Source organism: Chiroxiphia lanceolata, chromosome 3 (genome assembly GCF_009829145.1).
Source record: "Chiroxiphia lanceolata isolate bChiLan1 chromosome 3, bChiLan1.pri, whole genome shotgun sequence".
In the NCBI taxonomy this organism is placed as follows: Eukaryota; Metazoa; Chordata; class Aves; order Passeriformes; family Pipridae; genus Chiroxiphia; species Chiroxiphia lanceolata.
In genome coordinates, this window is record NC_045639.1 from 115,374,697 (window position 1) to 115,400,896 (window position 26,200).

General features: G+C 53.2%; 1 protein-coding gene across 6 annotated transcripts in view; it reads right to left on the reverse strand.

The window, feature by feature from the left end:
- Positions 1–2,829: 2,829 nt before the first annotated feature.
- The window catches only part of EXTL3 (exostosin like glycosyltransferase 3), a 135,895-nt gene continuing 112,524 nt past the window's right edge, over positions 2,830–26,200 (reverse strand). For all 6 annotated transcript variants that reach the window (XM_032684637.1, XM_032684640.1, XM_032684635.1 and 3 more), the window contains 4 exons: positions 11,197–11,324; positions 8,279–8,423; positions 7,669–7,797; positions 2,830–6,194 (listed from right to left, as the gene is read on the reverse strand). In XM_032684637.1, the coding sequence (XP_032540528.1) occupies positions 5,985–6,194; positions 7,669–7,797; positions 8,279–8,423; positions 11,197–11,324 (612 nt within the window). In that variant the 3' untranslated portion in view covers positions 2,830–5,984. The remainder of the gene's footprint in view (positions 6,195–7,668; positions 7,798–8,278; positions 8,424–11,196; positions 11,325–26,200) is intronic.

The window sequence follows — 26,200 nt, forward strand, 5'->3', positions numbered from 1 at the left end:
TGAAACACAAATAGTGGGGGGTGTTTGCAGCTGGGCAGGGAATTAATTCCCAGTGAGATTCCCAACCCTGTGCTCCCACAGCACAGCCAGGGCTCAGGAGAAACGGGGAGGGAAGGTTAAAATCAGCTTTCTGCACTCGGATGGCTTTTATGGAACAGATATTCACGTTTTCTCTCCGTTGATGGAGCAAGTTGTTTAATTCCAGGTTCATATCCAGACACAGTCCCTGGGATCTGTCACTCAGAGAGTGCCCTGAGCCCCCTCTGTGGGCACTTGGACATGGTGAGCAGAGGGAAGCTGGAGCAAAGTGGGGGATTTGTGTCCCATCAGCAGCTCAGCTTTGGGGAGATGGGGGGACATGGGAGCAGAGGGATTTGGGTTTGGCTGCACGTCCCTGCCTGGGCAGGGTCAGGGTGGGAAAGGTGGGATCAAACAGGTCCCAGTTACCTGTCACCTGGGAGCCATGAACTGTCACCCATCCCTTTAGGATCCAGAGCTGTGACCCCATCCCTTGAGGATCCATGAACTGTGACCCCATCCCTTGAGGATCCATGAACTGTGACCCCATCCCTTGAGGATCCATGAACTGTGACTCAAATCCCTTGAGGATCCATGAACTGTGACCTCATTCCTTGAGGATCCATGAACTGTTATCCAATCCCTTGAGGATCCATGAACTGTGACCCCATCCACTGAAGATCCATGAACTGTGACTCAGATCCCTTGAGGATCCATGAACTGTGATCCCTCCCTTGAGGATCCCATTCCTTCACCTCCCCTTCCCTTCCCTTCTCCTTCCCCACTTTCCCACCCACGGAAACACAGCAGCCCTTTTGCTTTCCAGCCTGGCAACAAATTCCAGATAAACAAAACACCAGGGATAAAATCCCATTTTTCTCCCCAAAGCCCTTCCCGGCAGCGAGCCCGAGGGGTAAATCCTGCACAGCCCAGACACGGCTCAGCACAGGCCCAGCAGTGCCCTCTGGAAAAGGGCCTGGATGTTGGGATTTCTGTGCCCCTGCAGCCACAGTGCTCCCCCTTCCCATTCCCAAACACTTTTACCAGGAGCTGTGCTGCTGCTCCGGCTCGTGGGTGGAAAACACTCATCCAAATCCACTGGGAATGACAGACACCACGGGCTCAGGGCTGCTCCCGGTGTCCGGCCCCACAGGAGTGTTTTCCTGCATTTCCAGCTGGGAAAAAAAACCCCAAACCCAGTAATTTCCCTCTTCCTTCCCATCTCAGCTGGGAAGGGACGAGCAGGTCCTTTCCTGGGCTCTGGCAGGAGCTGCTGGATTTTATGGCACTGATGGGCAGAACGGGACAATTCCAGCAAAACTGCTTTTTGTCAAGGAATGTGTCATCCCAAGGGGAACATCGAGGGCACTTTGTAGTGCAGAGGAGTGGAGTGTAAAGCACTTCTCACCGCCCTCCCTCCCGGGAGCAGGGAATGAATCATTAATGGGATTGATGGCTTCCTCTTCTCCCCAGTGCTTGCTTCCTCATCCCAAGGTACAATTCCTCATCCAGGCAAAAAGGAAATGGGACAGGAGCTGCAGTGCTGTACCTCCTGTCACCAGACACAGCAGTTCCAGATTTTTATCTGCTGCCCCGGGGCTGGAAAAGCCTCCGGATCAAATGGGATCAAATCAGCTTCAGCTGAGCCGGTGCCCAAGATGCTGCTGGGGCTCCCTGGGGAGCCAGATCCCAAAACAGCCTCCCAACCAGGCCAGTTCCCTGGAGCCAGGATTTCTGTGCCCTTCACTGCCAGCGACATTCCAGCTTCCCTGCAATATTCTGGGTAAAGACCCCAGGAATTTGGGAGGCAGGTCCTGGGCTGAGCATCCACCTCCTGCCTTCCGGGACCAAAATAATGTGGGGTTTCCCTGAAACCTCTCCTGGAAATAAAGCCAGGCATGAACAAATCCCTACCCCAAGGAAGCAGGGAAAAGAAAGGGCACATTTCCCAGGGGAGCAGCAGCAAGGGCAGGAACAGAGGGAACAAGTGACTACGGAGGAAGAGGCTGCTCGGGAGGGAAGGCAAAGAAAAAACCAGCAGGAAGGAAAAGAGAGGGAACCCAGGCACATGCAGGAAATCCTGTGGGATTTCCAGACCATGACTTGTGGCCCAGCCACCTCTGTTTGTCCCCCCCCCGCTCCTCCCTGCAGGTTTGAAGCTGGAAATCTGTTTACAAATCCCATGGATCTGTTTGTGTTTTCCACCTCAGCCTCCGGCACAGGAGAGGGAGCGGGAGCGCCCCCTGAGCCAGCCATGCCATAGGAATGGCCCCTAAAGGATTTCTCAGGATCCCTGGGCAGGGATGGGCACGTTTTCAATCCCAGCACCGACGCGGCTGCTGCTTTCATTGCCTGGAAATCTCCGGACAACTCTTCCCGAGGTGGCTCCCAACATCCCACTGTCCCTGCAGGGCAGAGATTCCATGGCTGTATCCCACCAGTGGAGCGGGCTCAGGGTCAGGTGCCCTTCGGTGGGTACAGTTGGTGATGCAGAAATCCAGGGGTTTCCAGCCCCCCTGGGGGGTGTCCCCGATGCCACCAGGAGCCCTGTGGCACCGCGGCACTGGGATGGGATATCCCGGGAAGCTACAGAGGGGTCCAACCCCTGCGGGGCCACGAGCTCCCCGAGGGACGAGAGGGGGTTTAGCACCATGAGGAGTTTCCACTATTCCGGAGCAGCCCTTTGCTCCTGCTCCCTTGGGAATTCCAAGTCTGACAGGTGCTTATTTTTGGGATACTCCAAGAGCCCGGAGCCGCCCCATCCTGGTCCCTCCCCTGTCCCGACCCCAGCAAAGAGGCGCCGAGCCGCTCCCAAGTTAAACTCTCCATTTTATTGGATCCTTTTACAAAAACCTCAACATTGTGCTCGTGTCGAAGGAGTGTTTCTCGTCCCTCCGTTTTCGTTGGATTTTTAAATCCTGGCGCTCGCGGAGCTGCAGCAACAACGGCGGCACAGGGAGGGGGGGGCAGGGCCGTGGGACAGCGCGGGGCCGGGGCCCCGCAGACGATCCTATTTACAGCGGGAAAGGCCTCGCTCCACGCCCGGGGGAAGCAGCAAGAAAACTCTGGGAAGGGGAAAAAGGCCTTTCCCTTGGGAAAGGTGCGGCCGCCGAGAGCCCTTCCCGTCTCCTCCGGGCCAGAGTGGCTCCGGGAGCTGGGATGGATCCTACAACCAAACCTGAGCTTTGCAGTGAGCCTGGGACCCCCTGGAAATGCCGGGAGAACGATGGGGGTTAGCAAGGGAGGATGTTTGGGATGGTGGCACCGCTCCAGGAAAGCCCCTCTGCTCCCTGGTGGGGGAGGAAAAGTCCAGGGACAGCTCAGATCCCGGGATGTCTCAGGAGCTGTGAATCCCAAGTCTGTGTTCCGAGGGGTTTGGTGGTTATTTGGGAAAAAGGGAAACAGCAGCAGGATGGGAGACACAGCACCGGCAGATGTCCTTGCTGGCATTTATTTTCCTCATAGAATTCCATCCCTCCCTGGGATGTCCCCCCCTGGAGCAGCCACTTCATCCCTTCACCCCCAAATCCTTCCCCTTCGGGGGGCTCAGGAAGGAGGGATCCATCCCACAATATCCACAGTGATCCCATCCACACACATCCCAACCCTGCTCAGCCACAGTGCACCGGGGGAACCTTCCAACAAAACAACACTGTGGCAACAGGCCAAGGAGCCTGGGAGGAGGAACAGTTGGATTTGCTCCACTGATCCCTGATCTCGACTGGCTTTGAAGAGAAACACTCCGAGGGAAGGCGGAATTCCCATCCTGGGGCTCTGACAGTGCCGGCAGAGCTCATGGAACACCAGCACTTCCCAGCCTGTCCACCTTCCCCAGGCTCCTGCAGCACAGGAAGGACAACATTTCCCCTCAGATTTTGGGAAATCTGTTGCTGAGCAGGGTCTGTGTCTGTATAAAGTGCAATCCACGCCCAGCCATTCCCATTCCGTGCTCTCACCTGGCCGGGAGGGCTGGGAAGACAGAGCCAACTCCAAGGCTGGGCTGGACCTGAGCTAATGAAGCACCTCCTAATGAGGGGGGAATTAAAGCTCAGGCCCCTCGGGATGCTGGGGCTGGAGCAGCTCCTGACAAAGTGCCACATTTCCACTCCGAGCAGGAGCAGAGAAAGTCCTTCCAGGTGTTTCAGAGCCTCACAGGAGTCTCCCATGGAAATTTTAAGGAGACTGTGAACCTTCCCGTGCTCTCTTTGGAGCATCTGATATTAAAGCAAAAAGGGGATGGAAAGGAAAAGAAAAGCCATAGAGAGGAAAAGATTCCTTGATCTGGATTTCTCTGTGCTCGGTGGTGCTGGTGAAGGCACGAGCTGTGGGCTCTGCTGGGAACAGGCTGCTCCTTCCCTCCCCTTCCCAAGGAGGAATGTTGGTGACCCCCATCCACAGGGCTGACAGGAAAAACTGGCTGGGAGGTGTCTGGAGAGAGCACGGAATCCCCAACACGTGGTGCAGGAGGAGCATGGACAGGGCTCACCTTCGGAGCAATGGACCATCCCTGCTCCTGTTCCGGGACACACCAGGGACACATCCAGGGAGTGACATCCTGCTGGGATCCTGAGCTGCAACCTGAGCCAGGAAAAGCAGGGACATGGAGGTGAATCACACAAGTGTCACCTTCCCCCCTACCCAGAAAAACCTTCTCCAGGCTGCTCGTAGCCCTCTGGGATGCTCCGAGGGAGAACATCACACGAGGGGAATGCTGTGTCCTTCCCTCCTGCTGGCTGGGATTGCAGCAGGACGGAGCAGGGAGCTGAGCTCGGAGGTCGGGTGGTCACAGGTGTCACAGCATTTTGCTCTGGGGGGCAGGAAATCAGCTCCAAAACCACTCCATGAACACGATCCCAGCGGCATCTCCTGGTTCACATGATGGGAAGCTCCTGCTGGGATTAACCCTGGGATGCAGCCCAAAGCCAGGGGGTGAGGATGGGATGGGGTTAAGGCAGTTATGCTGAGGCCCACGGCCAACCCAGCATGGGCAGGGTCTGCTCTGGGACAGGGAATGAGGGACGAGGCAGAGTGGGAATTGTGGCCACGGTGCAGCTGCGGCTCCGGCACATCCCAGCTGGGCTGAGCATGGATCAAGGGCTCCACCAGCCTGGGGCACTGCCAGCCCAGCCTGTGCTGCAGGGGGATCTTCCCTAAGCCCCAAACACACTCCCTGTCTTTAGAGGATTAGCAGGACAGGGTGGAAAAGGACATGGAGAACGAGAGCACAGCAACTGAACATCCCGGGGCTGTGGCATGGGAATGGCGGGTCCTGGAGCTGGGAAGGGTCACCCGGCCAACCTCAGCCCTCCTGAGGGCTCAGGGTGCTGAGCAGAGCAGAGCAGAGCCCAGGGCTCATCACCAGCCAACACCTGGTAGTCCTCAGGAGCAACCACAGGGAAAGAGGAGCCGGGATGTGGTGAGCAGGAAGGGCTGAAAAGGGATGAAGGGACAGGGACAACAGTGGTGACCTCACTGCTGCACTCAAACACCTCCAACCTGGCCTTGCTACAACCCCCTCGAGTGGGACGAGGGGTCCTGAGGGGAAAAGGGGATGAGAAGGGAGGAGGAGGGGAAGGAAAAGAAAACAAAAAAAGCGCCTCACGAGGCAAATCTAAAACACTTTCATTTTAAATAACAATAATTATAATTAAAAAGAACGGCCGCCCTCGGCCAGGGAAGGGGCAGAGCCGGCGGCCAATGGGCCATTCCTCAGTGTATGATCCCAGGGAGTGTCCTCACAGGAGCCGAGGGATCCCGTTCCCCGTCACTCAGTCGAGTCCCTGCGGGGAGAGCGGGAAAGGAGGGGCGGGACACGCCCATCCCAATCCAGGCCATCCCACTTTCCCGGCGGGAAGCAGGGCCGGAATCCGCAGTGAAGGGCGTTTTGCGCTCCCAGCCCCAGCCACCAGCCCCTCTCCGCCCTTCCCGCCGGAGGTGGGAGCTGGAGAACCTTGGGCTGCTCCCCTTCAGATGAACTTGAAGCACTTGGTCTTGTCGTGGGGCAGGCGGGTCTTGAAGAGCACAGAGTCGACGCGGAACTGGGTGTAGAGCAGGGGCATGTACCCGTACACCCGCACGAAGAAGTTGATGCACTTGTGCCGCTCGTGGAAGTGGGAATCGTCGTGGGAAAGGGCCTGGGGGCACCCGGGGCAGCGGAACGTCCAGCGGGAGGTCACCTGCAGGGAGGGACAGAGGTGGGCAGTGCCGCGCTGCCCAGAATGCCCCGACCGTGCCCGAGGTATTGGAGGGGGCGCCTGGATATGGGGGGATCATGGAATGGTTTGGGTGGGAAGGGACCTTAAAGATCATCCAGTTCCAATCCCAACACCTTCCACTAGCCCAGGTTGCTCCAAGCCCTGTCTAACCTGGCCTTGGGCACTTCCAGGGATCCAGGGGCAGCCACAGCTTCTCTGGGAATTCCAGACCAGATCCTCCCCACCCTCACAGCCAACAATTCCTTCCCAATATCCCCTCTATCCCTGCCTTCTGGCAGTGGGAAGCCATTCCCTGTGTGCTGTCCCTCCAGGCCTTGTCCCTGGTCCCTCTCCAGCTCTCCTGGAGCCCCTTTAGGCTCTGGAAGGGGCTCCAAGGTCTCCCTGGATCCTTCTCCTCTCCAGGTGAACCCCCTCAGCTCTCCCAGTCTGGCTCCAGAGCAGAGGGGCTCCAGCCCTCGGAGCATCTCTGGGGCCTCCTCTGGACTCGCTCCAGCAGCTCCACGTCCTTGTGCTGTTGTTCCCAGGGCTGGAGGCAGCTCTGCAGGGGGGTCTCACCTGAGAGGAGCAGAGGGGCAGAATCCCCCTCACTGTTGCCCAAAGTTGCCACAGAAGAATCAGCAATTTGGGGCACCCCTTGATTTGGGCAGCCAGAGTAAGATCTCTGGAAAGGGCTCCAGTTTCCAGGAGGTGCTGAGGGGTCACCCACTGACTAAAGGGCCTCCTTGTCTGTCCTGAACCAAATATCCCTTTGGGTTTGGTTGGATTCTCCTCTCAGCTGCACCAAACCCCACAGCCTCCACTTCCCAGCAGCTCCAGCTGGGAACACCACACGGGAAAACACAGCCAGACCCGGCCCAAGGCAGTGACACTGGCAGGGCTGAGGGAGCCCTTTGCCAGCAGGGATGAAGAGCAGGATGATCTACATCCCAAATCCATGCTCAGAACTGTGACACTCATTTGCTATCCCAGGGTAGGGGAATTCCAGCTCGGCTGCAGCGTTTGGGCCAAACACAGATGAGCCTGAATGACTTTTGAAAGCCTCATAAAATCAGCAAGGAATCAGTGGGACTTGTGCTGGAAAGAAGGAAATTTGTGGGTTTGGGATCAGCTGCTCTTTGCCGAGCCAGGAACACTCCGGGCTGAGCTGCAGCACAAGTCAGAGAATCAAGAAATAGTTTGGGTTGGAAGGGAAACATTAAAGATCATCTTGTTCCAAACCCCTGCCATGAATCCAAGGCAGGGAACCTTCCACTAGACCAGGAATTTGGTCTGGTTTTGGTCTGGTAACATCAAACCTCAATCCCCCCACTCACCATGGCGGGATTTGGCCGATTCCATGGGCTGAGCTTCCACACCTGGAGCTGGATTTCCCCTCTCCCACCAGAGCTCCTCCAGCAACGCCGAGCCCAGGACAGACCCTTCCCAGAGCTTTTACCTTGATGGGAGGTTTCCTGGTGAGGTGGGAGACCAGGAAGTTCATGGCGATGTCCTCGCAGTTGATGTACTCGTCCACCATGTCCCGGATGGCCTGGGGCATCACGTAGGAATACAGGTAGGCATAGTACTATGGAAAACAGGGAAACAGGGAAAGGCACAGCCTTGGTCAGGGTGGTCCCAGAGGGAAGTGCCCAACCCCTGCTGGTGCCACCTCATGGCTCCATAACTGAGTATCAAGATATGGGACATGTTGGGACATGTTTGACTCAAAAGTGAAGGAAAATAGTGGGGAGATTCCCGGTAACGGAGTTAATCCTGCAGCAGCAAATCACCCCCCAGCCACCACCCTCCCTGAATCCTGGAACCTCAGAAATCGAGGAATGGGGGTTTTGTCTCCCCCCAGATCTTGCTGTCTCTGCTGCTGGGGAGTCAGCACAGCAGCAGGAGGTGGAAAACCTTCCCAGGGCACTGGGATGGCTCAGGACCAGTTTGGAGGAAGTGAGGGAAGATGAGCAGAGAGCTCCAAAATTCATCCTTAAAAGAACTCCACCCCTCCCAAGAAGCTCCTGTGAGGAGGAAGAGGGCAGCTGCAGTCGGGGGGGTCTCACCTTGTGGAAGAAGGCAGCACCAGTGAGCACCATGGAGAGCTCGCAGGAGTAGTTGGAGTTGTAGAGCCAGGACTGGTGGGGGATGTCCCACGCGTGGTAGCGCCCCGGGAAGCCCACGATCCGATCCCGGGCCTCCCTCCAGACCCTGCAAACACAACACTGGGGGTGAGGCACCACTCTGGGAAGCCCATCCAGGGCTGGGCACAACTTGGGACTCTGCCCTCAGGGCCAGAGGAGGTTCCTCAGGGAAGCAAGAGGTGGAGGAGCTGTTGCATCAAAAAGTTGGGCAGCTGCTCATCCACTGGATGTCCAGAAGGGATAAACGTTGTTAAAATGGGCTTTGAGCTGTTCATGCACAGGGAAAGCGTTCCCAATCCATAAATGGGGGATTTTCTATCTCACAAGGGCTGTTGTGGAGGTTTAAAGGAAAACTTAAGTAGGGAGCAGCCAAGGGAGGAGCCCAGTGTCTCCTGGCCTCCTCCCCAAATCCCTGCAGCTTTCCACCTCCCACAGCTCAGGTTCCTGCTCTGTGGGGCCGAGATAACGTCAATCCATCTCCCTTGAGCAAAAATTCCATTTTTAGGAAACCAATTTTTAGGAAATCAGTTTTTAGGAGAAATCACCTTCCCTTTAGGAAAGCTCCAAGGCCAGGTTGGACGGGGCTTGGAGCAACCTGGGATAGCAGAAGGTGTCCCTGCCCACAGCAGGGGATGGAATGAGATGAGCTTTAAGGTCCCTTCCCACCCAAACCATTCCAGGCCTCTGTGATTCCATGATTCTGTGAAAGCTGCTGAGATGCTGGGCCTGGTTTCTCCAGCTGGAACTGCACCCTGTCCCAAACCAGCCCCTGGCAGCTCCCCAACTCTGGCCATACAGGAAAATCCTCTGGGGTCGCAAGCACGTCCCTCATTCTGACACACTCACAGTGGAGCCACAGGGAATTAAATCCCAAGGATTGAGAGTGGAAGTGTGGGATTGCTTAACATTCTGCTCTCATCTGAAGCTCCTTGAGAGAAATCCCACAGGAGCTTCAACTCTGGCAGGAATAAATAAGGAAAAAGTCAGTGCCTAAGGCCTGACCTGGGAAATAAATCCAGCTTCCAAGGCAGGGGTGAAGGCTGCCTTTGGATCATCACATCCCATCTCCATCCAAACCCAGTGACTCCAGATTGCAAGAGTAAACTCCCTGTGGGACACAGAAGGGTTTCTTCCCTTTTCCCCAGGCACAGAACAGGGCAGAAAGTGGCCTTTTGGGTTTTTTTCCCTCGTGTTGATGTGAATTCCTCCCACAACCCCAGTTCCTGAAGAGCCACGGGAGAGCTGCTGAGGAGATCAAGATTCCCTGAGTTTTCCTTCATTGTTCAGTCCTCCACTCCAATTAATGAAACTCCCAGATAACCTGGAAATGAATCCTGAGCAATTAACATCACCAGCAGCTTCCCCGGCTCCATCCTCCCCCCCAGCCCTTGTTTGCTGCTGTTCCTGTCAATCCAGTGGGATTGTTTTGAAAAGCTGGAAGTCAAAACCGCTTATTCCCTTTCACTCCTCCCACGTCTCGCTCTCCTTCCAACGTGACACGTTTCCTTTCCCGGCTCAGCCACAAAAATCGGGATTTCTCTGGAGAATAGTTCTGGGTGTGCTCAGGGTTCCTGCCTCCAGCTCTTTCCTGAGCCTCAAACAGGGAAAAACGAGGCTTTTGGCCCCAAAAACCAGAGCCTAAAGGAAAGCTCTGACAAAACACACTTGTTGTGGGGTCACTCTGGCCAAGACTCCGGCTCCTCCTTGGCTGAGTGTGGGAACAGGGAGGCTTTGTGGGAACAAGGTGTCTGTAAGCAGGGATATGAGTGGGAATAACACACAGCACTTACAATCTTCATTTGATGCTCTCCAGGCAAAGGAAAACAGATTCCAAAGGGGGAGATGGGGGGTAACAGCCCAGTTGAGACAAAGAGCCTGGAATGGGGCAGGGAAGGGAAACCAGGAGTCCTGACGCCTCCTCCAGCGCTTTCATCCCTCTGACACCTCGTTCCTCATCTCTCTGAGGGAGCTGGGTGGGTTTCCAGGCGCTTTGTGCCCTTTAATCCTCCTCCCAGACATGAGCCAGTGTGTTTTGGTGGGAGCTGGTCCCTGTTTCCCACCCCCGGGCAGCTGCCGGGTGTTCCCGGATTCGGGATCGCGGTCGCTGCTCCTCGTGCCGTCCTTGCTCCTCGTGCCATCCTCGCTCCCAGCACTTTTTGGCAGGGAGGTTTGGCTGTGGGAGCTGCAGGAGCAGCTGCCACAAACCTCCCACAGCAAGAACCCACAGAACTGATTTCTCCCTCGGCCCCCCTGCTCAGGAAAAGCCTTTTGCCAGGGAAAAGTCAAGGGGAAAACAGAGAGGCTGGAGCAGAAGGGGGGTGGGAATGAGAGCAACCAGCACCAGCCTTCGCTGGGGAACATCTCCCTTTTCCATGCTCTGCAGAATGCAGTGCCCAAATAGCCCAAATCCCATCCCAGGGTCCCATGGAGTAGGGAATGGCAGCACAGGAGCAGCACGTCCTGGAGCGGCCGGGAACACCCCGTCCTTGCCTACGGCCCGTGAAAGATGGAGTGCAACACAACAGCCTCTGGGATTTGTTTTCTGGTTCCCATCCACCCTAGGAAGGCACAGACCCCCAAATCCACTCAGGGCCCATTCCCAGCACAGCCAAAGCCAAGGAGTTGAGGTTAAAGGGGAGAACTGGAGTTCCCTGGACGACCTGCACTGGTTAAATGGCCCTAAGAGGCGAGTTACTCCACGGCACACAGAGCTGGGGAGCCACGGGAAGGGATGTGCTGGCCCTGACTCTGGCCCTGGCTTTGGCAATGTGGAAAGCCCACCCCAGGATGTGGAGAGCCCCATTTTGGGTGCCAGGGCTGTGCGTGCCGAGGTGTCTCACCGGAAGCCGAACATGATCTCGTCGTGGCGCAGGTGAGCGTCGTCGTCGATGGACAGGATGGCCTCGGTCTCGATCTCGTCCCAGGGCAGGAACCGGTTGTTCAGGCTGTTCTTCTCCGTACGGACAACCTGGCAGGTGGAACATGGAGTTATGGTGGGTGCCCGTGCCCGGGGATGGGATCTGGGGGCTGGGGTTGTGCATTACAAGTGTGGCGGCGCCGCATTCCGGCACCGCTTCAAAGCCCCTGTGGTGGGGAATTCCTTCCAACCAAAAGGCACCAGCTCACTCTGCCATCAGCTCCAGGAATTCCCCTTATCCCGCTGTCAAATCCTACTGGATTTCTCCCTCCTCTTAGAATCATAGAATAGAATTAGAATGCAGAACTGCGAGGTACCCCCAGGGATCATCCAGTCCAACCCCTGGCCCTGCACAAGCCACCCCAACAATCCCACCCTGTCCCTGAGAGTGTCCCTGAGTCCAAACATTCCTTGAGCTCTGGCAGCCTTGGGAAGTGACCATTCCATGGGGAGCCTGTTCAGGGCCCGACCACCCTCCAGGGGAAGAACTCTTTCCTGATATCCATCCCAAACCTCTCCTGGCACGGCTTCACATCCTTCCTCTCCCTCTTACAGGGATTACAGGCCGGGTTTTGATCCTGACACCACATCCAGGGCTCTGGAAACGAGGGCATCGTGTTCCAGAAAACAGAACTCTTGAGGAAGATAAAAGTGAATTTTTGGGAAACTTTTACACTTTAATACAAGCAACTAACCTTGGAAAAACAGGTTAGGGGCAACGGGAAGAGAATTCAATTCAGGGGCTTGAAACGTTTCTCCCTCTCCTAGAAGTTTTTACATTTCAATGAGCCTCTAAAAAGCACCGGATTTCTCGAGCATGAAATGGGCACAAACACAACTCAGGAGCTGATTAGGCTGGGTAAGAAATGACCTTCCGTCCCTGGAAGTGTCCAAGGCCAGGCTGGACGGGGCTCGGAGCAACCTGGGACAGTGGGAAGTGTCCCTGCCCACGGCAGGGAGTGGAAGGGGATGAGCTTTAGGGTCCCTTCCAGCCCAAACCATCCTGGGATTCCATAAGTCACCTACACAAACCTGCCGTGTGCTCCAGGTCACAGGGAGCTGAGCTGTCACTGAGGGAGGCCAGGAAGGCATCCTGTCTGCCCTTGAAGACGCTGAGAGTGGAAGAATCCACCTTTCCTCTGGGATGTTCCCTCTCAAACATTAACGCTGCTCCTCGTGACTCATCCGCCTTCAGCTCCCAACGCTCTCTCTGTCCCTTTTCACTCTCTGAGGTCTCAATCCCTCACCCAGGGCTGTTTCTCCTGCTCTTCCATCATCTTAAGGATGGGTTTTGCCACAGTCTTGTTTCTGAACAATCCCAAGCCAAGAGCTCTGCCAAAACCCAGCAAAAGATGTTCCCTCAGCAGACCTGAAAATGCTGCGCTCCGGCAAAACAGAGTCAGGGGTTTCCCTTCTCCGGGGAGATTCAGACAGTGAGGAGGACACAAAATCAGCCAGAGGACAGCAACAGAAGCCCCAGCACACCTACCAAAAATCCCACTTTCCCTCACAGCAAACCTCAAGGCTCCAAACATGGAGCAGAGCACCAGTGGTAGGACCTGCACACAAACTCCAACCCCTCCAGACTCAAAACCATCCCGGATTGTGTCCTTCTGCCTGTCTTGTTTTGGGCTTTTCCTTGGGAATAATTCCCTTTAAAACACTTTGCCATCAGTTAAATGGCCCGGAGATCAAAACCATGAACCTCCTGAGCAGTCTGCAGGTTTTTGAGACAAACTCAAGGTGATTCAGTTCCACCACACGGGATTTTTTGACTCAAGCCCCACAACTCCACGAAGCCCATCTGCTCCCAGTTTTTGTCACTCACAGCCACGCTGGATGAATGGATCTTAAAAAACCTTCAAGAGAACTAAAGCAGAGCATAAATCTTGAGTCTGCCCAGCAGTAATGTCCTTAACTGATACCTTATAGTGCGTTTTTATACATAAATACAAAAAAAATGCAGGAAAATCAGTATCTTCCAGCAATCTCCTTGCTAGTGAGGCTTCACACTTAGGCTTTAAATTAAGTGCTACTTAATTTGAGGGTGAAAACATGAAGAGTGTCTGTGCCCTTGGAGAAGTTTTGGCAGCTCAGTTTAAGGGAACTGGATCGATTTCTGGGAGAAGAGCAAACTCTGCAAGAAACCGGGAGCCTCATTGATCCCATCAGGTTTTTGGGAGGAATAAAAGCCAGGAGGATGCCCTGAGGAGAGCAGGGTAATTTGGGGAGATGACAGGCTCTCAGGGAAAGGATCTGCCTCCATCATTCCCAAAGATGTGCCAATTGAAGCCAGATGGGCTGGGGGGGGGGAATATCAGAGGGGGATGGGGACACCCAGTGCTCCCCCTGACCGCCCAGCTGGGAATTACGGGGCTGGAGATGCTGGAGACAAACGACTCTGAGGAGCTGACCTGGATCTGCACTTGGAAGGGGAAAGCAGGGAGCTCCTGCCAGCACAGCCCTCCAGGGAGGATGTGGATTTACAGCCCTGTCAATCCCTTTTCTTGGCACCAGCTCGGACGGTTTGTTAATAAGCGAAGGAAGTCAGGGCGACACTCCAGAGCTGCTCCAGGGATGTGTCCTGTTCCCTGTCCCAAGGACTGGGCTGGAGCAAAACTCAGCTCAGCACTGACCTCAGGGGTGGGATCTGCCCAGAGCCTCACCTGGGGCAAAGTTTCTTCCCCGAGGAACAGGCAGGAGTTCAGATTCCATGAAGAAAAGGGATATCACGTCTCCCAGATGGTGGCTGACCACTCCAACCATCCCAAACTTTGGGACGGCTCCAGAGGTGCCACCATTGCCCCCACCCATCAAGGAAGGCAAGACTGGCACATCTGGGAGCCGATGAGCTTCATCCCACCCCCATCCCTGTTCCAAGCTGAGCTGCTTCCCATCCACCTCTATTTCTGGGGAAAGCACGTGGGGAGCCAAGGCTTCTCCAGCTCTCCCCTGTGCACATGTGGCTGCTAATGTGGAAAAGGAATCAATTAAAATCAGCCAATCTAGGCTTAATAGGGGTCAAGGAGGGCTCTGCTGGAGGACTCTGGGAGCTGGCAAACTCTAGGAAAAGGGAATGACAGGTTCCGAGTATCCCTGAATCCACCACACTCATTTTCAGCTCCCAGTTTGGACAAATTCAGACACCTTTTGATAAGGAAGTTGCCCAGATCAGCCCTTAAGACCCACAGACTCAGAAACACCAGGGTCCCTTCCCTCTACACATCAGGTCCAAGTGCTGGGATTATTTCCAAGACTCCTTTGGAAGGAGGGAAGCATGTGCAGATTTAATATCCATAAGCAGGATCAATCACATCCTTTATCACCACGGTCAACTCCGTTCCCTGCTCCCTCTGGAACCACACTGTTGGATCAGACTGGCACTTACTTCTCTACCAAGGATGTGGATGAGGAAGACAACAAGTCTGCCTGGTCCCATCAAACACCATCCTCCTGGAAGCTCCATGTTTTTTGGGAGCGAAGCTGTCAACGGGTTTGCGCTGACCGGCTGGACAAGTTTGGGATGTCAGACAGGGACAAAGCACACTGTCCCGGGGGTATCAGGAGGAATTTCTTCATGGAAGGGGTGGTCAGGCGTTGGAAGGACTGCCCAGGGAAGTTTGAAGTCCCCATCCCTGGAGGTGTCCAAGGAGGGACTGGATGTGGCACTCAGTGCTCTGGGCTGCGGACAAGGTGGGGATCAGGCACAGGCTGGACTTGATGACCTTGGAGGTCTTTTCCACCCTAAATGATTCCATGATTCTCTAAACATCCCAGCTACAACAGGGATTTTAGCACTGGGAGAGGATCCATATGGAAACTACACATCTGAGGTTCATTTTCTTACAAAGATGACTTTGATCCTGAATTCTTTGTGCTCTGTGTTACCTTCCCCCTGTTTCCCGTGTTGGAGCTGAAGGGAGACGAGGCTGATCCCAAGGCAGGCACTGCACTGACTCCAGGAGAAGAAGCCAAGGATCTGCCAAGGAGGAGCCAAAGAACCTGTTGCCATGGCTACAGATGCCACCCAAAATCCCCACAGCCCTCACCCCTTCCCAGTGAGGTGGCATTGGTGCAAATCACACGAGTCTGACCAAGTCCACAGTTTTTCCTCCATTTTCTCCGTGTTTTATCCCGGCCTGCTCCTGGGGGAGTTGAGATGCTCCACAAAACCTGGCAGGGTCACCATGGCCCTCAGCCCAGATCTCAGATCTCCCTGACTGCCCTTTCCAAGGACACCTACGGTGGTGCTTATTGAAGACCATCCAGTGCCTCCTCAAAGAGCAGCATCGCTCCGCCGTGTCCCACCCTGCCCACGCACAACTGTTCCCTCCCACCAATCCCAACTCCCACCACGAGACAACCCTCAGAGGATGGCAATCCATCCAGTTCCCACTGGCCAGCACCCTGCTTTCCAGAGCCAGAAGCACAGATCCAAGCCTTTGGCTCAGCCAGCAATTCTTCACCTCCTGAGAAACAAAAAAACCTGGCGTCTCTCGACACAACACGAGGCTCTTCCCGGCACTTTTCCAGGCTGTGTGGGCAGGCAGGAGATGGGATGCCAGCACGGCGTTTCCACCATAACCAAGCCCCTGGGATGATGCCTTTTCTCCTCACAACGACATTCTCATTCCCAGTTCAGACCCAAAAACTCGAGGAAATGACTCCAGCACAACGTGGGACTCTGGAGTGTTCCTGACAGCTCCGGATGAGCTGCAGATCCAGGGGGAATGGCAGCCCTGCACTTTTGACACGTGTGTAAACAGGGTGTCAAAGCTCCTTCCAGAAATGCTGCCAGTGCTGGCAGGTCTGAGCATTATGTCAAAAAAAAAAAAAAAAAGGATGTTCTTTTGACTGTGTGATAATTAATGTTTAAAAAGCTCGGGATGCACAGGGAAAATCGGAGATGCACAGAGCAGCTCCTTGAGGTGTTTGTTAAGACAAAGACAATCCTGACATTACCCTGGGGTTTACACACTCAGATCCAGAAGATATGGATAAATGGGCATGGATGTGACCACAGCTCCTAAATGAACCCTGTCCCCATGTCCAAAGCCATCCTGGAGAGAGATCCAGGCTGTTTGGATGCAGGGTGTTCGGATCCTCCTGCCTCCGAGGCACAGCCCTAAGGGACTGTGTTCCTCTCCTGACTGGTCTCTCCCCACCAGCCATTCCCAGCCTCTCCCAGTTCCACTCCAGCCAGCCTGGATGAGTCCCAGGACATGCCTGCTGCATCCGGGAAAGGGGCAGAGCAGGCAGGAGAAAGGAGACACGGATGCTCATTCCCAACCCTCTTCCACATCAGCCCTCACCCATCCCTTTTGTATCTCCTGGAATGTGCTCTCTTGCTTGATTTGATGGCACTTGCACCAAAAAGAGTCATTTATCTGAACTCCCACCCCAAACCAGATACTTCTAGCGGGATGTGCCTTCAGTCACCCACTGCCTGATGAGACGTCCCTGGATTTTAGTGGTTCCCTGGATTTTAGTGGTTCCCCCTGGCAATTCTTCACCTTCTGGTTTTTCCTTTAATCTTTGCTTGTAAAGACGGATTGGGAAGTTACCTTTATCCCTTTTCTCATGTATTAATTATTCTCCTGCTCCTCTTCACCTTGAAACAGCTCCTCTACGCCCTGACCCTCCAGACTCCCGCGCTTTTCCACCTCCAACTTCAAGCGTTTTCAAAATCAGAATTAAAAGGATTTATAGACTATTTTAAGACTCATCTCCAGAGGTATGGAAAGTGTTTCACTGGAAGGGTATTTAGCTCCAAAGGCAGCGCAGGCTGAATATAAATTGGCAAAACAGATGCATTTTTAAAATACGTGTAATTAAATAATGCAACATAAAACCCGGCATAAATTATCCCCCGCTGAGAACAAAACCACACAGGAAGATACCAGTGGAAAAGCTTATTTTTAAACTGACACTGTGTCCATGAATGTAAAGTGTGGAAACACTTGGTCCCCCTTTAAAGTCCTCAAATGTGATCAGTGGGTCGCTCATCTCCAAGAGGAGCAAACAGCTTGTGATACAAATAAAACTGATTATTTATTTATTTTCAGACAGGAGCAGCTGTTGCATCTTTCTAGAGTAACTAAAGGAGAAGAATTCCTATTTTAGCATTAAAAGGCATCCAGATACTCCTTTATTTTCACTCTCTCTGGGTGCTGCTGTTGGGGGCTGTGCAATTAAAGCTGCACGTTGAGTTGTTGTCCGATTGGATTTATTTTACAATTAACTGTAATTATTTGGCTCCAAAGAACGTCCCTGGGATAACACACTGTCAGGTTTAAATACTTCATGTCCCACTGCTGCAGCTCACTCCCTCCTCAGCTTTCCAAAACTCTGTTCTGTGCTTTCCATGAAGGCTCACAGGGAAAAGCTGTGGAGCACAGAGGGACAGGAAAGCTCGGGATGCAGCTTCCATTGGCACAGCTGGGATCACAGGCCTGCTTTGCTGTGAAACCAGGGAAAGTCATTGGAAGAGGAAAGAGCTCCTGCTCAGGGGTTTGATCCTGATAACCCCAATTTTGGGCTTGGTGGGATATTTTTGCAGTGAAATAGGGAATATCCAAAGGTGTGGTCATGGAACTGTAGAACTGTTTAGGTTGGAAACGCCCTCTAAGATCAAGTCCAACCATTCCCAGCACTGCCAAGGTCACCACTGACCCATGTCCCCAAGTGCCACATCCACTGGGATTTTAAATCCCTCCAGGGATGGGGACTCCACCACTGCCCTGGGAAGTTCATTCCAATGCCTGACAGCCCTTTCCATAAAGGAATTGTTCCCAATATCCAACCTAAATCTCTCCTGGTGCAACTTGAGGCCATTCCCTCTCATCCTGTCCCTTGTTCCCTGGGAGCAGAGTCTGACCCCCCCCAGCTCCCCCCTCCTGTCAGGGAGTTGTAGAGAGGGAAAAGGTCCCTCCTGATCCCTCTTTTCTCCAGGCTGAGCTCCCCCAGCTCCCTCAGCCGCTCCTGCTGCTCCAGCCCCTTCCCCAGCTCCGTTCCCTTTCCTGGACACACTCCAGCCCCTCCATGTCTCTCTTGCCATGAGGGGCCCAGAAGTGCCCCCAGGATTTGAGGTGCCCCAGCAGTGCCAGCACGTGCCAAGTGTGATGTTCCAACATGTGCCACGGTTCCTTATCAATGCTCCTTCAAGCTGCTGCTGGATGAACATCACAAACCTCCTCTCACCTGGCAAATCTTCTTCCCTTCCCTAATCTCCCAGGGCAGCTGTTCCATTGGCAAGTGCCTCCTAACAGCTCCAAGACCTTTGGATGGAAGAAGCCCATTACGGGATTTTCAGAGGTCGCTCCCACACAACGGGAATGTTCCCCTTTCAGATTCAAAGTCACAAATCCTGACAAGTGTCACCCAATACCTGATAGAGCAGCGCCAGTGGAGTTGTGACACAGGAGTGTGGGATGGATAAGGATGAGACCCAGGAGCTCCAGGCTGGAGAAGCCCAGCTTTGTATCACTTAATACAGGAAAAAATACCAGGCTTTTATCAGCCCCTCCATTTCCATCCCTGATCGATTATAAACTGAATCCAAGGGGAAGCTTTTTCCCACTGTCTCCACAGCATCCCTCCTCCAGCTCCCTGTCTCCACCCAATCCAGGTGCTTGAGGTCTCTCCAACCAGGATCCAGCAGCGTGTTCTGATGAAATGGGGACACCTGCCCTGCCCTGTCTGCATGAAAACCACTTTGCTGTACCCGGTAAATCACAAAGATGCCATCTGTGACCAGCCCTCGCTGGTGAGAACACGCAGAGACAGAAGGAGGGCAAGGCAGCAGCTTTTAACTCCACTCAAAAGGTGAAGTGTTAACTGCCTGCAGCTCAGGGATGAGGGATTCAAACCACTTGTGGATAACAAAAACTTCCCAGACGGCTCGGGAATGGATGTGAGCACTGCCAGCGAGCCTGGGAACAGATCCCACCCTTCAGAACCCAGCTCAGACCCCTGGGATTCAGCAGGAGTTTGGTTCAGATCCTGCAGCATCCTGGAGACACACAGAGCCTGAGGAGCCCATCATATTAAAGTGACCAGTGTTCCCATCTCCTGGGTCTGTTTTGGGAATCACAGGGAAGCTGGCACTGCACCAGGCAGGGCAGAGCTGCCCAAGGGACTGCCTGGGAGAGCCCAGCCTTATTTTGGCAAAAATATTCAGCTTCTCTGCCTGCAGGGTCAGTGGAGCACTCAGAGATGTGTCAGGAGACGTGTCAGGCCAGGTACAACCTCAGTACATTGTTATCCTTGGAAAAGCCACAGGAGAGCCTGGAACAGGCACAGGAGAGCCTGAAGAACCGCTCACAGACTGCAACTCCCCGATCTCCTTTAAACAAACAAGCAAACCCCCAAAACTCCTGCAGTGTTAAAGCCCAGACCTCCCTCAGCCTGTCACTCCTCAGACTCCAGCAGCCAATTCCTGCACTTCTGATTTCCCTGGGAAAGGCACGTTGCCAGTCCCTGGGCCGTGCTGACAGGGTTGGCAGCAAATGGCCTGGGAGCTCGGGGACGGATCTGAGAAGGGCTGTCACATCCCATCTGCCAGACAGGGAGATGGAAAAGCCAGGAGGGAGGTTCAGGAGCACTCCCGAGGTCTCCTCCCCTGGCCAAGCCATCAGCTGCTGTGCAATCCCAGCATGGATGGGGAGGAAACATGGAAACACAGCAACATCCATCCCAGAGACAGGGAAATGCACAGCACAGAGGCAGAGAAGAAGAACGTGCTGGAAAGCCAAGGGCTGCGGTCCCGGGGGATTATTGGGAATACCTTGCTGCTGCTCACTGAGTGAGGCAGAGCTTATCTTTCCACACTTTGCTCCTTGGCCTCCAGCCCAGCTGCTTTAATTAACAGAGGCTTTGGTGGTGCAAATCCTCTGGATTGTTGTGCAATTACCTCTCCAGCAGGTTCCTCCTCGGGATCTGTCAGACAGGAGGGATTTCCACTGCAGAGGGAAAATAAAGCACCTGGCAGAGCAGGTGCCATTCTTTGTGAATTGGTTAAGATTGGTGCATCCCAGGGTTTGGAATGTGTCACAACACATCACACCCAACGGGGCAGTGCAGCATTTCAAAGCTGCTCTGACCCACCCCACAAGAGCTTCAGTCCAGGCATTAATACCTGGAGGCTGAGGGCATCCAAATGAACATTATATCCCAGCCAAGGGAGGCAGGAATTGGAGGCAGACTGTTAACTCGCTGAGCAGCTACTAAAAAAGCTGGAATATAAACCTGGATACAGGCAGAGCCATCGAGTTTGCAGGTGGGTCATTTTTTTGATGGGAAGAGGACAGAGGATTTATTAATGTTTATGTGGCTGGGAGCAGCAGCCATAAAGCTCTCAGGCACACAGACTCACTCTTGGCTTCCAGGTTTATTCCAGACTGGAAGCTTTCTGGGGACCTCCTGGATGAGAAGGCAGAGATCTCACTGGGAAAGTTCTGGATGAAATGAAAACAGCTTTCTGTCTGTCCTCAAACCCATTACCTAGAGATGAGAGCTACTTATGTAATGTTGGAATAAAAGAACTAAGAAATCCATATCATGATCCTCTGATTGGAATTTTATCCCTGTTGTTCCAGCAGAGCACAGCTCCTTCTCCTTCGATATGGCTGAGCCAGATCACGACAAAAAACAGGACACAAGTCCCAGATGGGTTTTTGAGGAACTCCCTTTGCTCCTAGGCTTCAGTTCCTGGATCCTAATTGGCTGAATCCTGCTTCCCCTGATCCCTGTCTCACATCACCCCATCATCTCCCACCCAGAGGAGCAGAGGACAACCATCCCCATGCCATGTTCTTCAAAGCCTGGTTTATCTCAAGGCTTTTAATACTTGGTTAAACAAAATCTAGGAGGAAAAAAATGCTTTTACCAAGAGGCAGGGAACACATTCCTGCCAAACACGTGGCTGGGATGAATCCAGACCACCAGACTCACCTCCCACAACCCACAGGATGGGCTGGGAACTGAGGAGCAGCATGTGTTAGAAATTACACACTTCACATAAATGAGGGATAATTAAAAACAATTCCTGCTATAAATTTCTGATAAAATCAACCTAATTAATAGCAGTGTTTTGAAACAAAATTGCTTTGTCACCTGCGTTCAGAGCCAGAGGAAAATGAGCCTTATTGGAAAGAATTATCCAACTCAGAGCTGTTCTGAGGCTTTTCTTGCTCCCCCTCAGCTCCTTTTTTGTCCCAGTAAAACATGGGGCTGTCCCTTGCTGCAGAGATAAGCCAGGCTTTCAGCAGCCAGGTTTTGGCAGCTCAGAGATCAAAGCCATGATTAGCCCTTCCACATCCAGGTTGGAAACTGAATCTCTCCACCCAAAATGCTTTCAAAGTTCAGTGTCAAGAACAAAACCCATTTCCCTTCCCTACAGGAACCTCAAACCCCCTCAGAGTTCAATCCAGATAAGCATTCAGAAACTTGAAGGCTTTGCTGAACTATTTGGATCTGGAAGCGTTATCTGGGAAGCCTCAGAGCAGCTTCAACAGATTTCCCATCTTCCTGCTGCTCATAAATCTGGGAATAAGTGAAAACAGCATTTCTGGGAGCTAATAAGGAGATGTGCAAGTGGGTGCTTTAGTGACCAGGTCAGGTTTTATCACTAAGCACAGTTTGATTCCACGAAAATGGAAGGAAAAGCATCCATCATTTGGATAAGGGATCTGCTTCCTCACCAGATCCAGGAAGGTCCTGTGGGGAAAAGGGGTAAGGGACTGTCCAGGGGGTGACCAATACAACCTAAAAATGAAGTGGTGGACAGGCAGGGGGAGTTTTGAGAGTGAACTCAAGGGTAGAGGACAAATATTTTGAGGTGAAGATGATGTTATCAGTAGTGGTCATGCAGGGAAAATTTTGGGAGTAAACATGGGGTAATCTGCAGCAGAGAGAAGGAACATCCTGAGGCAATCAGTGGAGGGCAGGTTGGGAAATTTTGGGGGGGAACCACCTGATGTAATCCCCATGGTAGAGAATGAGTATTCTGAGGTAAAAATGAGGTACTTAGTGGTGGACAGGTAGAGAAAGTGTTGAGGGTAATCTTGAGGTAAAAAATGAACATTTTTAGTATGAACAGCAACTAATACTGTTCCCAGCCCTCTGGAAAACCTGGGAGTAAGTCACCACCTTCTACTTGAGAGCTGCAACGTCTTTGCTGATCGACCCACAGGCATCTGTGAGCTACATCAAACATGCAGGAACAAACAGTGATTAAAACCTCCCTCTTGCTTCTCATCTCCTTTTCCAACCTCATATCCAAGAGGTACCTTCCTCTTCACAACCTTCTCACGCCCCTCTTCCATGTCCCAGTGCCACAGGTCCCTCCTGTTCCAGCAATCAGAGACTTTTTTCATCCCAAATATTTCACAAAGCCAAGTTCTGGTGACTCCAGCTCACTCCTTCCTGCTTGCGCCAGGGGAACCATCCCTTCCTGGTGGCACAGCACCAAGTTATGGCTCCTCTGGGAGAGGAGCCTCTATGCCTGCAAAAATGAGGTAGCCTGCCCAGAATGCACAACCAAGTGGTTTTACACAGCAAAACCACCCCACCAGGACATATAAAAGCATGGGAAGAAAGGAAACACGGATACCCAGGCTCTGAGATTTTATCAGGAGAAGGGTGTAGCTTGCAGTGCAAGGGATGTCAGCACGTGATTCCATAAGAACCAAGGAAGAGCTGCAACAACAAAGTCACAGAGAACGAAAGGAAGGTGAAAACCAAAGGAAAAAAAGAGAGGAAATGCATCCACACTCTCAGCTCCCCTAATGCTTGTGGAATAATTTGGGGACATTACAACTCTGTTGTTATTTAAACAGGCCAGGATACAGACCCTAAAAGTAGAAAGAAGCCAGCCCTGGACAAACAATGTGGTGTTTTGTTGCTGCTCTGACTCGGGGTCATGTGATTTTTGTCCCCCAGCAGTTGTGCCAGAGCTGCTTGAGAGTGTTTGAGATGCCCTGACAGATTTTGTGGTGATGGGGGAGTTTTTTGTGCTTCAACATGGGGGACTGGCCCCTGTGGCACCTCCAAGCTCTCATGTGTGACAAACCCCACCCAGTGATGTCCACAGCAGTGTGCCAGGATGCTTCCCTGCCTCGTTTTCCTTCCCTGTGTCCCAAATACTCCTTCCTTCTGGTCCCCGACCCCATTTGCCGCATCCTGAGCTGAGGGAATTCCGAGAGCTGAGGCTGCAGCAACGTTTTGTCTGTGGAAAAGCCATTACAAAGCAGCATATGGCACAGGAGAGAATTAAGGGCTGGATTTAGGCAATAGCAGGGAGGATTGTGAGGGTGCTGGAGTTAATATTCCCAGTGCAAATCCCTGAGGAGCCGGCACTGCTTGTTACATTATCATCCCACGTTCACGCACGGCTGCACCTCTGCTTAGGCCCTGCAGTGACAAGCATCTAGATTTTAGGATTTCAGGTAAACTAAGCAGAGGATTTGTTCCTTCCTCTCCTGCTGCACAGCAGGAAAAATACATCTCGAGATGGCAAAACTGGCAGGGATGTGGGAACTCACAGGCAGCTCCAGCTCCGCCGGCAGCAGGTGGTGCTGCGAACCCGACAGCAGCACCGGGCACTTCTGTGTGACACCTCCTGCCTTGTAAAACTGCTCCCATGGAGAAATGGAACTCCTAAACCTGGGATGCGCTCCTGGGAACGCCGGTGCAGAGGGTGGGACCAGCTCAACCCACAGATCTCTTGTGTGAAGTGACTCAGTGCTAAGGAACGAGGGGATCTCCTCGGCTGATTTGCTGAACTGCTCCTTCTGGAAGCAAAGCTGGAGCTTCCCCACTCCCACGTGCAACCCGGGACCTGAAAGTTCAGTTGGGTTCCCCCTGATTTGGTACACAAGGGCTGTGAATTCCCCACAGGGAGAAGTGGGAATTCCCAGTGTAAAGCTGGGACTCACCAAAGAGCTTCTGCAGGTGAGCTGGTCCAGAAAAGCACAAGTCACCAAGGGAGGGTTTGGGAGATGTTGAATTACCTGGCTGAGCCAGAACCTGAGCTGATGTTTATGCAAAGCTGCCAGGAGGGAAAAGGATACATTGGAATGGTGCTGTGGTCAGCACAGAGGGTTTTATTCCCTTTTTTAACTCATGGCCAGGGTGAGGATCTCACCCTGGATCACACCCACCACTCCAGTTTATCTCGAGCTCCTTGTGACTGCTGCTGCTCTTATCAGAAAACCAAGCTTGGAGATCCAGCTCCTTGTCGAAGGACAAGCAGAGAAGCTCTAGGTCACAGCCTGACCAGGTTCTGCCCTTCTCTTATCCAGAACCACCACCTGGGGATCCTGTTGTGCTCCTGAAAATGGAGATACCAAAGCACCCTGGAGTATTTGTGCTGGGCAGGATGTGAAAATCTCAGGCAGCTGCCCTTCAGAGCCAGCTCAGCCACTGCCCCAACAGCAGAGAAAGTCAGGACAGCATTCCCTCCTCAGACTGCTTCCAATGAATAATGGCATTTCAAGGGATCTCATGGCATCCAAACAGCTCAGCAGACCCAGCAACGCTTCTGGATTAGACATTTTCCAAAGATTATTCCTCTTTAAACAAGCAGCTGAACTGAATGAGCTCCCTGAGCCGGCCACCAGGTCGGCAGGAAAGGACATCACACCACTGGACTGGCTGCAGAGATCAAAGCCAGCCCCTTATTCTGGGACAAAGCTGGAGGGAAGGATTAGTCATTGCCACAGCCACAGGAGCTGCTGCTGGCACTGAACCCAGCCAAAATCCTCAGGAATGCTGCAGCACACACACACCACCTCAGGAATGGCTCCAGCAAACACATTCCACCTCACCCTGAGGAAGGAGAAAGTAAACTCCAGGCACGAGAGAGGGACCTGCACTCACCTGAGAGAGAGAGAGAGGAGCTGGAAGTTCAGGCTGTCACTTCTTAGAACGTGAGCAGAGGTTGTGAAAATACTGGTTTGGGATAAATAAGGTTTAGCCCCAAATCACAGAATGGTTTGGGTTGGAAGGGACCTTAAAGGTCATCTCATTCCACAGCCCTGCCATGGGCAGGGACGCCTTCCACTAGCCCAGGTTGCTCCAACACCAATCCAACTTGGTCTTGGACACTTCCAGGAATGGGGCAGCCACAGCTTCTCTGGGAATTCCAGACCAGACCCTCCCCACCCTCCCAGTCAAGAATTCCCTCTCAATATCCCACCTAACCCTGCCCTCTGGCAGTGGGAAGCCATTCCCTTTGTCCTGTCCCTCCATCCTTTGTCCCAAGTCCCTCTCCAGCTCTCCTGGAGCCCCTCTAGGCACTGAAAGGAGTTGAACACCCCCAGCTCTCTCAGAGATGTTCCAGCCCTGTGATCAACTTAGTGGCCTCCACTGGACTCATTTAAATATATTAAAACAAACTTCCTTCAGGTAACTCTGGCTGTTCAAGCTCAACTCATTTTTTTAGGCTCTTAGGATTAAAAGCAGAGAGAAACAGGCAAAGCACAGCAGGATCTGAATCTTCCTGGGTGCATCTGAATTCCACCTTTGGGTACTGGACCCGTGGCTACCTCAGTGTTTCTCTTTCATTTGTTTCCCTTTGCTTTTACTCATGTGGATGAAAACGCTGTGGAGGAATTGCAGAGGAACGGGTGAGGTTCCTCCTGTCACTGCTGGTTAGAAATCCTGAGCACAGCAAGGCTGGAAGGGCAGGCTGGAAGCCTCCACCCCAAAATTGAGCCAGACCTTCTCCTTAATAACTCCTGCTTTACTCTGCTGCCAGAAACCTTTCCAAGATTAATGCATGTGCAAGGAGAAACAGCCAAACTCACTCCGACCCTGCCGCAGCCTTCCCAGCTGTTCAGAGCAGCGTTTCATCCAAACTCCTTCCCCCTTTTCTTCCCCACAAACATGGAAAAGCAGCAGCAGTCACTGGTGAGGGGTGAGGAAGC